Below are 15,767 nucleotides of genomic sequence, written 5' to 3'. Positions count from 1 at the left end.
AAGAAGAGAATAGAAGGTTTCGAAATGTGGTGCTACAGAAGAATGCTGAAGATTAGATGGGTAGATCATATAGCTAATGAGGAGGTACTGAATAGGATTGGGGAGATGAGGAGTTTGTGGCACAACTTGGCTAGAAGAAGGGATCGGTTGGTAGACCATGTTCTGAGGCATCAAGGGATCACCAATTTAGTGTTTGAGGGCAGTGTGGAGGGTAAAAATCGTAGAGGGAGACCAAGAGATGAATACACTAAGCAGATTCAGAAGGATGTAGGCTGCAGTAGGTACTGGGAGATGAAGCAGCTTGCACATGATAGAGTAGCATGGAGAGCTGCATCAAACCAGTCTCATGACTGGAGACCACAACAACAACGTGGAGTGTGACAGCCTCTGGCAGCAATACAGGCCTGACAAACGATGGGCCATGCTGTCAGTGACGTCATCAGTCCCATGTTGTTGCAAAGACGCCGGTTCTTCCTGCAGCGCTGCTCGCAAGTCTTGGAGAGTGGTTGGTGAATGCTGACGTAATGCAACCCATGTTCCTAGCTCATACCAGACGTACTCTATGGCATTCAAATCGAAAGAGCGAGCAGCCCTTGTCATATGTGAAGTATCTTCCGTTTCCAGGAAAACATCAACCGCCCGTGGTCTATGAGGTCGAAAATAATCGTCCAGCAGTACGAAGTCTGGGCCCGCAGCACCTCGCAACAACCGCACAATAACTCCCGACATATCGTCACGAAACCTGACGGCAGTTAAACCTTGCCTGTTTACCTGTACAATTTCATAAACAGGTGTTAGAGTGGTCAACATAATCTCTGCCAACTCCATTAGGGATCCTCTTCGATGTCAGTCTCTTTCCACAATGGTTGGGTCCCGAAGCTGTGCTCCACGCTACCTCCAGATGCGAATCCGTCGAGAATGACTGTCCAGACCAAATCGAGACTCATCTGTGAAAAGAGCAGTGGCCCACTGTGCAAGTGGCGTGTTGACGGTTCCACTCTAGACATTAACTTGTGTGAAGACGCGTCAGAGGCACAAATACAACAGGTCTCCGACGATGAACGGCACTCTATGCAGCTTTCTGTATACCGTTTGCCTCGCTACAACACGTCAGTTGAATGCTGAGAGATCAGATGCCAGTTGCTGTCCAGTACTATGGCGGTACCATCGTCCACTTACAGCCAAATAACGGTCCTCTCTTTCTGATGTCACACATGTAGTCCATGTCCTGGTCTCCGGAATACAGTTTCGATCTCTATAAACTGTAGCCACGTCCGAAAAAGAACAGAACGATACACGTTAAGGGGGGGGGGGGGGGGGGGGGTAGAACGTCAAACGGGGCGACTTCGAGAAGAAGAGGCACCACAGGACATTTTAATTTCCACTGTCTATACTTTTACAAATAAATTCATAAAACTTTGTCAGCATGACCAGGAAGGATTCAGGAATCACACTCATAACAGAGGAAGTTCAAAAACGTAACAAAACAAATTTTTTTACATGTGAAATTTCATCATTTTTTCACTTGGTATTGGCTGCATTTGTTGCTGTAGGTGCACTTTCCTTCGTAAGTAAGACAGATTCTTCGATGAATTTTGCACATCATACGAACCATACTTACAGGTGTATGAAACTCTAAAATTTCCCAAATCTGTTAAAAACTGTGGTAAAAATTAAGATAATTAACTGTAAAATTCGAATTTTCTCTAAACACGAAGTTTAAAACGTAACAGCCCATTCATTTTTCCATAAATTAAATAAATTCTAGAGTTTCATACACCTGTAGGTATGGTTTGTAAGCTTTGCAAAATTCATCGAAGAATCTCTCTTACTTATGAAGAAAAGTGTACCTATAGCAAGAAATGGAGCCAACAGTAGGTGAAAAAAATCAGAATTTCACATTTAAAAAATATTATTTTTTCGTTTTTTTGAGCTTCCACAGCTATGAGTGTGAATCCTGAATCCTTCCTGGTCATGCTGACAAAGTTTTATGAATTTATTTGTAAAAGTATAGACAATGCAAATTAAAATGTCCTGTGGTGGCTGCCGTTCTCGAAGTCGGCCCGTTTGACGCCCTCCCCCCCTTAAGCCACCGCGATACATCAGCTTTCAAATGTCCTGCTTTCATTCCTCCCATGGCCTTCCACCGCAGAGAGCCTGGTAGGCGTCTTCACTCTGCTATGCAGCGCCGTCTGTGTACACAGTTATTCTGGAAGTGGGACTACCCAGCAAACACTATCCCGTTGGATAGGTGCCCTGACGTCATCGTTGGGGTGATTATGCGTTTGACCCAATACCTTCTTTCGTGCATGACACGATCGTACGGACGTTTGTTGACAGTTAACATGATTATATCGTGGACTGACGAGACTGTGGAAATAGTGGTTTGTTGCTTTAATTTTCGACACGTGTGTAGATGCAGATGTACGAGGTGCGACAATAAAGTAATGCACCAGATTTTTTTTGCAAGATGTATCAACCCCGCAAGCTTGCGTAGGCACAGTATCTTTGACCTTGGTCTATAAGCTGCTTCTAGTCCAAGCGGCACATCGATGCTACCGCTCATCCGTGAGTTGCGCTGTAATAAGTTAACACGTGTTTGCGTCTCTTTTTACGGAAATGGAAGCGCATAATATTGCGCAACGGTATGCCATTTCTTTTTGCGTTAAATTGGGTGAAAACGCGGCGACAACTTACGGTAAGCTTCAGAAGGCTTTTGGAGAGGAGGTTATGTCAAGAGCTCAGGTTTTTCGTTGTCATAAAATGTTTAGTGAAGGCAGAACGCATGTTGAAGACCGCAGTGGACGACCATCAACCTCACGGACGGATGTCAACTTGGCCAGGATGCGTGAACTTGTACGATCTGATCGATTATCCGTGAAAATGATTGCAGAAGAACTGAACATGAATCGAGAAACAGTTTGTTTAATAATAATTGAAAATCTTGGTATGAGAAATATCTGTGCAAAAATGGTCCCCAAAAATCTCACAGCACAACAGCGAGAAACGCGGAAAAATGTGGCAGCTGACCTGTTAGAGCAAACGGAAATCAGCCGTGTTATAACTGGTGATGAAAGTTGGTTTTTCCAGTACGATACAGAGACAAAACGGCAAAGTTCGCAATGGTGCTCAAAGGGATCACCCAGACCAAAAAAAAGCTCGCATGTCAAAGTCAAAAGTGAAATGCATACTTCTGTGCTTCTTTGATTCCAAGGGAATTGTTCATAAAGAGTGGGTGCCTCCTGGACAAACAATTAACCTATATTACTTTAAAGAAATTTTAGAAAGGCTTCCTAAAAGAGTTCTTCGTATCCGTGCCAATATTGCTGATAATTGGATTCTGCATCACGATAATGCGCCATCCCATACTGCTCTGTCAGTACAGCAATTTTTAAACTCTAAACAAATTTCAGTGCTACCACAGCCAAATTATTTACCAGATATCGCTCCGAGCTATTTTTTTCTATTTCCAAGAGTCAAAACGGTGGTCAAGGGACACCATTTTCAAACAACAGAATATATTCAAAAGCTGTGACGAGGGTCTTGGAGGATATTACAGAAGATGAGTTCCATAAATGTTACCATCAATGGCAGAAGCGCTGGATAAAATTTGTGCAATCACAAGGGAACTACTTTGAAGGAGACAACACTAAATTTGACTAAAGCGGAAAGCAACTTTTTTCTCACATCAGTCTCATTACTTTATTGTCGCACCTCGTAGGTCAGAGACACAAATCAGTCCCAACAGTCAGGTAGCTCCCAACGGTTAAGGCAGTGAAAATGTACGGCGAAACTTTCAGGAAACATTCCTCACACACAAAGAAAGAAAATATGTTATGTGGACATGTGTCCGGAAAAGATTACTTTCCACGTTAGAGCTCATTTTACTACTTCTCTTCAAATCACATTAATCATGGAATGGAAACACACAGCAACAGAACGTACCAGCGTGACTTCAAACACTTTGTTGCAGGAAATGTTCAAAATGTCCTCCGTTAGCGAGGATACATGCACCCACCCTCCATCGCATGGAATCCCTGATGCGCTGATGCAGCCCTGGAGAATGGCATATTGTATCACAGCCGTCCACAATACGAGCACGAAGAGTCTCTACATTTGGTACCGGGGTTGTGTAGACAAGAGCTTTCAAATGCCCCCATAAATGAAAGTCAAGAGGGTTTAGGTCAGGAGAGCGTGGAGGCCATGGAATTGGTCCGCCTCCACCAATCCATCGGTCACCGAATCTGTTGTTGAGAAGCCTACGAACACTTCGACTGGAATGTGCAGGAGCTCCATCGTGCATGAACCACATGTTGTGTCGTACCTGTAAAGGCACGTGTTCTAGCAGCACAGGTAAAGTATCCCGTATGAAATCATGATAACGTGCTCCATTGAGCGTAGGTGGAAGAACATGGGGCCCAATCAAGACATCACCAACAATGCCTGCCCAAACGTTCACAGAAAATCTGTGTTGATGACGTGATTGCACAATTGCGTGCGGATTCTCGTCAGCCCACACATGTTGATTGTGAAAATTTACGATTTGATCACGTTGGAATGAAGCCTCATCCGTAAAGAGAACATTTGCGTTGAAATGAGGATTGTCACATTGTTGGATGCATCATTCGCAGAAGTGTACCCGTGGAGGCCAATCAGCTGCTGATAGTGCCTGCACACACTGTACATGGTACGGAAACAACTGGTTCTCGCGTAGCACTCTCCATACAGTGACGTGGTCAACATTATCTTGTACAGCAGCAACTTCTCTGGCGCTGACATTAGGGTTATCGTCAACTGCACGAAGAATTGCCTCGTCCATTGCAGGTGTCCTCGTCGTTCTAGGTCTTCTCCAGTCGCGAGTCGTAGGCTGGAATGTTCAGTGCTCCCTGAGACGCCGATCAATTGCTTCGAACGTCTTCCTGTCGGGACACCTTCGTTCTGGAAATCTGTCTCGATACAAACGTACCGCACCATGGCTGTTGCCCCGTGCTAATCCATACATCAAATGGGCATCTGCCAACTCCGCATTTGTAAACATTGCACTGACTGCAAAACCACGTTCGTGATGAACACTAACCTGTTGATGCTACGTACTGATGTGCTTGATGCTAGTACTGTAGAGCAATGAGTCGCATGTCAACAGAAGCCCCGAAGTCAACGTTACCTTCCTACAATTGAGCCAAGTGGCGGTGAATTGAGGAAGTACAGTACATACTGACGAAACTAAAATGAGCTCTAACATGGAAATTAAGCGTTTCCGGACACATGTCCATATAACATCTTTTCTTTACTTGTGTGTGAGGAATGTTTCCTGAATGTTTGGCCGTACCTTTTTGTGACACCCTGTATACGGCTTAAAGTGTTAATGTCCAGTAGTGACTACCTTCGTTATGGTGGTCACGTGTTTCAGAGTTCTCGGACGACTCCCTGGTGGCGTACGTGTTCGCCACGTTCGGCTTCGCGCTGGAGATGCTGGCCAGCACGCTGAGCTTCTGCCTGTACGAGCTGTCGCTGGACACCCAGGTGCAGACGCGCGCCCGCCAGCAGGTGGACGCGGCGTTGAGAGCACGCGGCGGCAGGCTCAGCTACGAGGCCGTCCAGGAGATGACCTACCTCGACAAGGTGCTCAGCGGTAAGGCCACTGGCCTCTGTTTTACAGTAAAGCAGCTGCACCCCACCACGCATTCCCCGTTCTGCAACCACTAATGACGGTGAGAGAACTGAATCGAACACTGTGTTCGTAATCCCTGACGCAGTACTCGTTAAAGCCTGTGCTATTGTAAGTGAGCGGGATTCACCTTATGAGAAAGGATTTTCATGTAGATAACCACCGCGTGTACCTGAATGGTGGCAAATCAGACTTACACCCACTCTGTAATAACAATGATCCGTCAAGTAAGTTCAAAATGAAATTACACGTCAGGATGGATCAAAAGCAACCCAGAAGATGCTACCAATGTGGTAATAATACGGTCGCCAGCCTAATTAGGCATTAACCGAGTTTCTTCCCTGTACAAGTTGGTATATATTCATGCAAAACAACAAGTTGTAACACTGCATAACATAGTAGAATTTTAGAACCAGAAAATCTATTGAACTGATAGTTTCACGTTCTGTACTGAAATGGAACACGATGAATACATAACACTACACTAGTATACTAAAAAACTTTATACTGTCTATCAATCTGATTAAAATCGGGCATAGGTTACCCTAGAAATTGCACTTTCGTGCCACACACAAAATATCAATTTTTGATAAAGATAAAACACTGATATATTTTGACTTTTATATTGACTTTAACTTTTGCTGGTCAAACCAATTTAGAACACTTCAGAATTGAAATGAATGAAGGGGGACCTCGAAACTGTTATGATCGCTGCATTTAAAAAAATGATTACTGAATTTATTATGCGTTCAAGATTTCCAGTATATACCTTACTTCTTTTTTCATCGTATTTAGTGCTCATTTAAATGCCTTTAAATCTGTCTCGAAATAATAAACTTCATTACTATATCAATACTAAAGTTATCTTTCAACTTCGTTAGACTTCGTTATTCATTTACTGGTTCATTGACAAAACATTTCTTTCAACAAAATTCTAATATAGCTAGTTCTGCAAATAATTATTATTAACACAAAGTTTAATTTTCATTTCGGGAAACTCGGTTTGTACAACATTTGGAAAGGGCCCTATCTAGTTTAGTTGTGAGGATAATTAAATGATGGAAAGGTTCCGGTAAAATTTAGGTTATTATTGCACCAAACAAACACAGTTCACTCTCTCATCCACACGAATACAGTACTAAAAGTTTCAACCTGCTAGTATTCATGCGGCGGTTGGCAGGCGGCGAGATGGCGAGGCACAGAGCACACATACAACCACAGCTATGGCTCTTGATGTATCGGCACTTTAATTCTTCTTAGCGTCGCAATACTTTTCCATTTAGTGCTTGTGGAATTTTACCATGCAGTGTGGGCGTTGGAACGGCATACTCGAGGCTCAGTGGAGTTATGTCTTCCAGGAGAGCCTCCCCGCTCACGAGGGTGTTGCTCAAACCAATGCCAAACCATACCAACTACTGTGCCCGTTGTGCCGCGCAGTGCCCGTGTGCATTTTCCCGCGCTCGCCTGCCATCCACCTTTTACCGCTCCCTGACAGACCGGGTATTCACCCGAGGTTTTGCATTCTACATGTCCTAACAGGTTGCCTACGTATGGACCAGACGCACATTTGCAATTTTAAACATCTTACTACAGTCACAACATTTGCTACATTACAATTCTATTACAATATTACTTGACATTTGACATCAACATTAATATTCACATTGAAACTTATTTACAGTTTTCTTAACACAATGGGGTAAAACAAGAAAATTGAAATCAGAACATCAATTACACAAGTTTATCGAAAAATCTGATGGAAAAAAATACTTATATGTACAATAGTACAGCGTCGTTGTTGTTACATGTTCTGAAACTTCAGAACTAAATTTAAAAAAAAAAAAAAACTACTTATAATGTAAATGATGAAAGTATGTGAATGCAGCTTGCCGCTAATTTGGTGTAATGTCTCTCACACATGAACCTGTACAGCAAAGTAAGGGCCTCCTGTTTTTATCTTTAGGCTGATCCGTGATAAGACAGGCAGACAATTATCCTAATGGAGGATTCTGCGTATCTTCTCTAATTTCATTCGCTCTCTCTCTGTCCTTTATCTATATACAATTTTAAATATATTATTTAATTACGTGAACTCAGCCCAATAGAATCTCTGGTGGAGCCCTTCGTCTTAATATTCAGCGGCTAGCTTGCTGTAAAAGATCTGTATATCTATTATTATTGTTAACCGCTGCATTCAGTTGGGAAAATCGATCGTTTGAACAATTCGTTAATTTTACGACAGATTTAGAATTTCAGATGTGTCCGAAGCCTTTTTGGACGATTTTATAAAATAGCGGTGATTGCAGGCTCTCTTCGTCACAACTGAAACTTCCCCACTAATTACAGGGCCAAGACAATCATCAATGATTCAGCCAGAGAACTCATTCGTCATTCACTCTAGAATAAAAAGGTCACAAACCTTATTTCTGAGGAAAAATTGTGTATTCAATCCATCTCCAGTACATGTTCCGTTATCTGTTGATTCCAAGTCTTACTTAATTTGCGTTTACAGTTTTTCTCTCTCTCTAAATAACCCGCTAGTGGCACAAACGTTAATAGCTCGCTTTAGCGAGAAGAAGAGCAAATATGTCTCTTTTAGCAACCCGATAATCTTCCAACAGCTACTTCCGAAGCTGTCCTCGTTATTCCTCCCTAACAACCATGGAGAATACACATATGTATCTCTATTTCTCCAAAGAATAAACGTACTAGAAAAATACCTTGGCGTCGACGAGCTGTCGGCGCATATATTACTAGAAAATCCGATCAGATACTTTCCAAAAGTGAATAAATGTGGATGATTTGATTGATAATTATTAATTATTGCTTGGTAGAGGGTAATTTTCCGTGGGGAGATTACAACGCCCCTCGCAGCGAGCGAAGTTTGTGAGCTCAATTTTTATTTGCCGAACACACTTCGCGAGCTATCTATTAGTGTGGATAACCCGGAAGTGATAATTGTCAGTCCTCCGACTGAAAAAGAATATTATGTTTAAGACAGACGAAGAAAAGAAATATTGAAAAAAGAAGAAATGAAGAGACAGGTACCGCGGCTGTATTGCTTTTACGTGCATCAAGGTGTCATATCTGCTGTGCACAACCAAGGAAGATGATCTTTCATGAAACTGTTATCAGGGTCTACCCATTCGGGAACTTTCTTAAGCAGGGAAACCTTGGAAAACCTCTTAAGCCTAGACCCCCAGCTTACGGTACATAGAAGATAGGAAAGCCTATAGAAGGAAAAAAAAATAATTTTGGGAATAGATCTCTAAAGAAAAGGTAGGGATCGATTTATATAACGCTTTGGAGAAGAGTGATTTGTGCCTCTAGCAAAAAAAAAAAAAAAAAAAAAAAAAAAAAAAAAAAAAAAAACATTTTACAATAAATAACGTAAGTTTTCGTTTTACAATCTTGTTCCTAGGACAATCTCTTGCGGTGCTAAAACTCCCTCCGGGTCTTGTATGTCCCCGACGTCCACATTTGTAGTCGGTCTTCTACGCGGCCCACTTTTTAGTCGGTCTTCTACGCGGCCCACTTTGTAGTCGGTCTTCTACGTGGCCCCCAATGGGAAGAGTAGAAGGCACAGGGATACCCGATTTCACATGCAACATTCATTCCGAAAGAATTAGCAATGACCGAAGGGGAAACTCTTCCTGTAAGAGAACTGGTTAGGTTGCACCGTCCAAGATTCTCCTTTTTGAAAGCAAAATCCTTATGGCTTCATGCATCCTTTTTCTTACGACGTACTTCAAAGAATTTCACCATTAACTAATGCTGTTGCCAAAACATCCTCATATTTATTCTAGTTTGAATACTCTTTCGGACTTTGCATCCCCACTTGTGCTTATAAGTCCGAAAATTCTGACACATTTCTGTCAGTGATTTGTTCTTCGTAATTTAAAGGATTCATGCAACTTACAGTAGATTTTGAATTCAAATCATCGAATAATGGAACGTTTGGTTCATTTTATACAAAGACATAATCCCTCATTTCCTTGAAAGTCATATAATTTATCTATACTCAAAAACTTTTTATCCTAAATACACATATTTCTCCAATTGATTGTTGAAATGTAAAAGTTATTAGCATTGAGGAATGCGGATTCACTTCTTTCATTTATTCTCTGATTCATACGGCGTTCACACATGCACATATATGGAAATGGATTTTTCTCTTTCAAACCAAAATTCCAAACGAACACGATCCATTAAATAACTACTAATTCTATGAATATTACTTTCTTTAAACATTCAAGAATAAATTAAAAAACTCTTAACTTCTAATTATAACACCCTTTCCTTTTAAAGTTCAACATGAATCAGTTTACCCTCGCGTTTGGTGCGAGTCTCTTACAAAGCATATCTGTGTCGTGTATATCGATTCTAACTCTCGCGCCGACGTCAACTGTTTTGCGCATGAAATCATCTTTGCGGCGTTAACCGTCACTCATGATTCACTGCCTTAACACATCCCTTCACACGTTTACACATCTAAGTGTGCACTTGAAATTATATATGAACCTTCACTCGGAACCTCTTTTGATTATTCAGCGTCATTTACGGGAAACATTTCATTGTTCTTGAAGGTCAGTTAGATCCTTAATAAATCTTGATGACATTAGCAATGCTAAAGTTCCATGTTCACCCAAACACAGGTGAAGCCTATCTTCACTATCTTCTTTGCAACACTCGATAGTAATAGTTAGTCACTATTTCTATAGTCTATGTCACTGATTAATTATTTCAATTTAAAGTTTTCTGACACTACACACACAGTTTATTGTTATGTTTTTTGGCACGACCAACAATGGGGAGCAGTATGGGCTTGTAGAGGGTTCGATCAAACCCCATTTCAACATGCGATCTATTTCTTTCTGAACTTGAGCCTTTAACCTCCAGGGAACAGGATAGGAAGTTCTACAATACGTTTCGTGCGGCTTAACGTAGAGATGGCATATGTATCCCTTAATAACTCCTGGCCTTTCATCAAACACGTTTTTATACGCTAATAATAATTCTTTTAGCTGCTTCTTCTGATCTTCAGTAATGCAGTCGGATTCATTTAACTTTCTCGTACACTAATTGACCGAAATCTCCTTTGACTCGGAACTCACTAATTACATACTGTTTAGAATTTGGTGCCGTCCTGATTACTTGCACACTGATCCCACAATTATATTTTCCCGTAAGGCTTTCTTTTTTCAACAACAACTCAATTTCTTGTTTATTAACATTCAACCAAATTTTTCCTGTTTTAAAATCTATTCTGCATCCGTATTGACGTAGGCTGTCGACTCCGATAATGCAATCTACCACCAAATTTTTCACAACAAGGAATGTGCTTAATATTGCTACATTTCCGACTTCTACACTATGTAGTGACTGCACTTTTACATTAGCCGATCTCGCCCCAACGGCGCCTATTATTCTGCAATTTTGAACTGGAAAAATTGGTACTCGTCTTATATTTCTGATCTTGTTGAATAGTGCCTCCGAAATAACATTTGTGGTTGCAGCTGTGTCTAAAACCGCCACTATAGGTACAGTCTCCAAAATGACTTGCACTTCGGCTACTGCCACCTGTTCCTTATCCTCATCCTGTGGTTCTAAGTCCTCGGTCAGTTCATCTGCCAGTAATCGTCCATCATTATACGTTAGCATGGGTACACATATCCTGTTGCCCCTCAACCAATTGTTGACCGCTCCTCCGGGGCACGAGTGGGTCCTTACAAGTTTGTTGGATTTTGATTTGCCTGCTGGTTGACATCATCCGTCGCTTCGGTAATTACCGGTTGATTCACAGATGTCCGTCCCCACTGATGTTGGTTATTTGAGTTCATTCCCCCCGGTTGATTCCACTTTCTATTACTGTTATTACCCTAGGCTTGAGGTCTAAAATTCCTTTCGTTCCCCCACACAGGATTGTATCTTTTCCCATTCCTGTTGTTCCTTGGATAGCCCCTCGCAAGACTATTGCCGGTATTACTATTGAGATTTTGAGGGGTTTCTCCACTATTTAACGATCTCTGTCCATTCCCTTGCCTATCGTTTGGCGGAGGTTCTATCTCCCTATATTGGAATCTGTTATTACTGGCTTTCTAGTTGTTCTCTTCAATGATATCTATATGGTCTAACGTCGTGAGGAACGACTCCAAGTCTTTATCATTGCCGTAAATCAATTGATTCCGGATGCTAATTGGTAGTCTTGCCTTAAGTATGTTTATTAGGTCTGGCAATGGCATAGGTCTGTCCCAGTATCTAGTTTTATTTATATATTTTTCAAAATACTTCCTAAGGCTTCCTTTTGAAAAGGAGAAAGGCTCTGGGTAGAGCACCTCCTGCCTTAGGCGTTCCTGTACCCCTTCTGACCAGAACTTTGCTAAAAACGCCTTCTCAAAATCGTCATATGTCGAGCAAACAGAAGTCATGTCCGAGGCCCAAATCGCCCCCGAACCTTGTATATAACCTGTAACGAAACTGATCTTCTGCCACTCCGACCAATTTCTGGGTAGCACTCCTCTGAAACTTCGAAAAAAACAATTGGATGGACGCCCCTTTTGTCAGTGTTAAAAATCTGGAATTGCCGATGCTTTATCATTTTTTCTTCGGCATGGCAAAGGCTTTCGTAATCTCCATTAGATAAGACTTCACGCGAACAACTGGCTCGAGGCAATTTCATGTTTGAGTTACTTGCACAAGTCGGTATCGTGTGCGAATGTGCAGTAACTGGCTCTATAGTCGCTGCCAACTTCTGCTGCTGGCCTGTATTCATTTGTTCTGAGCCTTGTTGTGAAACGCGTATCGACTCTTCTATCGTTTGTTTCCAATGCTTGAAATCAGCACCTAACTGCTGTCGCACTTCCTCAAGTCCTTTCGCAAACAAATTCTCTTCCTGTTTGCCAGATAGACTCTGGAATGCTGCCTTAACATTTTGCTCAACGTTTTCACACATTAGCCTTTTGTTTTCTAATGTAATTTCGGATAATTTACCCGTTAATACATTAATTTGGTGGTCTATAACATCTTGATGCTCTGTCAGATGTTCAACACTTTCCTTTAGGTTAGTCTGCGTACGTGCCAATTCAGGAAGTTGCGCAATTGCACATGACATGGCATCTTGCTTTTGTACTAATAGCGGAACCATTTCCACCTGTTCCCGTACGGTATCTATCTTAATAGCCACATACTCCTTCATTTCTACACGTACGCGGTGAGTAGATTCCTCAAATTGAGCTTTCACCAATTCTATTTGTGCAGTTAATTTTCGTTCCGTCTTTTCGGCCTGCTCTTTAAGTTCCTTTGTCTTCGCCTCTATCCGCTGCTCTAATTCGGAAAAACTGTCTTGTAACTGCTGCTTAATCTCAGTTTTCAAATTTTCCTGCCCTTCCGTAACTGAGGCTAATTTTGTATTCAAATCATTTTGCCCTTCAGTAACTGAGGCTAATTTTGTATTCAAATCATTTTACCCTTCGGTAACTGAGGCTAATTTCGCATTAATATCGGTTTTCATATTATTCATGCTCTCGGTTATCATCTGCATCTGTCTCATGATAATTACCAATGGATCTAATCCATGTTGCGTACTTGCTGTTACACCTCCAGCCGTGTCTACCGGGCGTTCTATTGCGCTATCTGTAGCGATCGGTTCTACAACACTTCTTACTACATCATCATTATCAGTGCTAACAGCTGAAGGCTGTTGCGTGCTGCTCTGCTCTGCTTGACTCATCTTAAACATTGCCCTAGTTAAAACCATATAAATGTTCTACCGTCAATATAAAGAATAAACGTACTAGAAAAATACCTGGCGTCGACGAGCTGTCGGCGCATATATTACTAGAAAATCCGATCAGATACTTTCCAAAAGTGAATAAATGTGGATGATTTGATTGATAATTATTAATTATTGCTTGGTAGAGGGTAATTTTCCGTGGGGAGATTACATACTTTGTTCCTTTAGAATCGTTTCCTTACCTAATACGGGGTGATCCAAGAGTCCGCTAACGTTTGAAATTGCGCTACTTCACGGAGTAATGTAGGTAGAGAGGCAAAGCCGGCCTGTGTGGCCGAGAGGTTCTAGGCGCTTCAGTCTGGAACCGCGCGACCGCTACGGGCGCAGATTCAAATCCTGCCTCGGGCATGGGTGTGTGTGATGTCCCTAGGTTAGTTACGTTTAAGTAGTTCTAAGTTCTAGAGGACTGATGACCTCAGATGTTAAGTCCCATATACCCAGCGGTCGTGAACAGTTCATAAACCCAGAACGTGACTAAACGAGAAAAGGAAAAACTAATAATATTTTAAAGAAGAGGAACAAGGAAAGTATTCCTAAGTATTTCCTTTAGGAGTGGTCGGTTTCCTGACCAATTAAAGTTTTCGGTAGTGAAGCCACTTTATAAAAAGGGAGACATGGGTAATGTTGACAATTATAGACCTATTTCTATTCCATCTGTGTTTGCTAAAGTTATCGAGAAGGTTGTATATACAAGGTTACTGGAGCATTTAAATTCACATAATTTCCTGTCAAATGTACAGTTTGGTTTTAGAAATGGTTTAACAACTGAAAATGCTATATTCTCTTTTCTCTGTGAGGTTTTGGACGGATTAAATAAAAGGTTGCGAACGCTAGGTGTTTTCTTTGGTTTAACGAAGGCTTTTGACTGTGTTGACCACAAAATATTACTGCAGAAGTTGGACCATTATGGAGTAAGGGGAGTAGCTTGCAATTGGTTCACCTCTTACTCTAAGAACAGAAAGCAGAAGGTAATTCTCCGCAATATTGAGGGTGTTAGTGATGTTCAGTCCCAATGGGGCACTGTTAAGTGTGGTGTTCCCCAAGGGTCAGTGCTGGGGCCACTGCTGTTTCTTATTTATATAAATGATATTCCTTCTAGTATTACAGGTGATTCAAAAATATTTCTGTTTGCTGATGACACCAGCTTGGTAGTGAAGGATCGTGTGTGTAATATTGAAACATTATTTAATAATGCAGTTCATGAAATACGTTTGTGGCTTGTGGAAAATAATTTGATGCTAAATCACAGTAAGACTCAGTTTTTACAGTTTCTAACTCACAATTCAACAAGAACCGATATTTTGATCAGACAGAATGGGCATATTATAAGCGAGACGGAACAGTTCAAGTTCCTAGGCGTTCGGATAGATAGTAAGCTGTTGTGGAAAGCCCATGTCCAGGATCTTGTTCAGAAACTAAATGCTGCTTTATTTACCATTAGAACAGTATCTGAAATAAGTGACCCTTCAACACGAAATGTAGTCTACTTGGCATATTTTCATACGCTTATATCATATGGTATTATTTTTTGGGGTAATTCTTCTGATTCAAAAAGGGTATTTTTGCCTCAAAAAGGGGCTATTCGAGCTATATGTGGTGTAAGTTCGAGAACCTCTTGTCGACCACTATTCAATAGTCTTGGAATTCTGACATTGCCCTCACAGTATATATTTTCTTTAATGTCGTTTGTTGTTAGCAATATTAGCTTATTCCCAGGAGTTAGCAGCTTTCACTCAGTTAATACTAGGCAGAAATCAAATCTGCATGTGGAATGCAATTCGTTGACTCTTGTGCAGAAAGGAGTGCACTATTCTGTTGCATCCATTTTCAATAAGCTACCACAAGAACTCAAAAATCTTAGCAGTAGCCCAAACGCTTTTAAGTCTAAACTGAAGAGTTTCCTCATGGATCACTCCTTCTATTCTGTCGAGGAGCTCCTGGAAGAGCTGAAAAATTAAGCAAATTCCAGTGTTACATTGTTAATTTTGTTTATTTAAACTTACGAATTGTCGCCTGAATACGTTTTTTGTATTTCATTTTATCTGTTTCTACTATACTGTTATAATTTCATGTATTGACTCGTTCCATGACCATGGAGACTTCTCCTTAATTTGGTCCCACCGAACAATAAATAAATAAATAAATATAATCGATCTTAGACAAAGGAGAATGAAGGAGGATCAACAAAGAGGAAATCACCCTCTTGGTGCAACAACCAACAGTCCTACAGTAGACGAAGGGCATAAGAATCCGTTGGGCAGGACATGTAGATCGTACTCCAGAAGAAAGACAGGTGAACAAGGCACT

The 15,767-nt window shown here is 41.2% G+C and overlaps 1 protein-coding gene across 2 annotated transcripts in view; it reads left to right on the top strand.

Annotated features, from left to right (window-relative positions):
* The window catches only part of LOC126199207 (probable cytochrome P450 6a14), a 124,111-nt gene that overhangs the window by 92,171 nt on the left and 16,173 nt on the right, over positions 1 to 15,767 (top strand). Inside the window, exon 4 of one of the 2 annotated variants that reach the window (XM_049935986.1) lies at positions 5,411 to 5,632. The exons of the other annotated variant lie outside the window; for it this stretch is intronic. Within the exon in view, the coding sequence (XP_049791943.1) occupies positions 5,411 to 5,632 (222 nt within the window). The remainder of the gene's footprint in view (positions 1 to 5,410; positions 5,633 to 15,767) is intronic. 2 annotated transcript variants of the gene reach the window in all.

Source organism: Schistocerca nitens, chromosome 8, assembly GCF_023898315.1.
Source record: "Schistocerca nitens isolate TAMUIC-IGC-003100 chromosome 8, iqSchNite1.1, whole genome shotgun sequence".
NCBI classification, from domain to species: domain Eukaryota; kingdom Metazoa; phylum Arthropoda; class Insecta; order Orthoptera; family Acrididae; genus Schistocerca; species Schistocerca nitens.
This window is presented reverse-complemented; position numbering and strand designations above follow the sequence as displayed.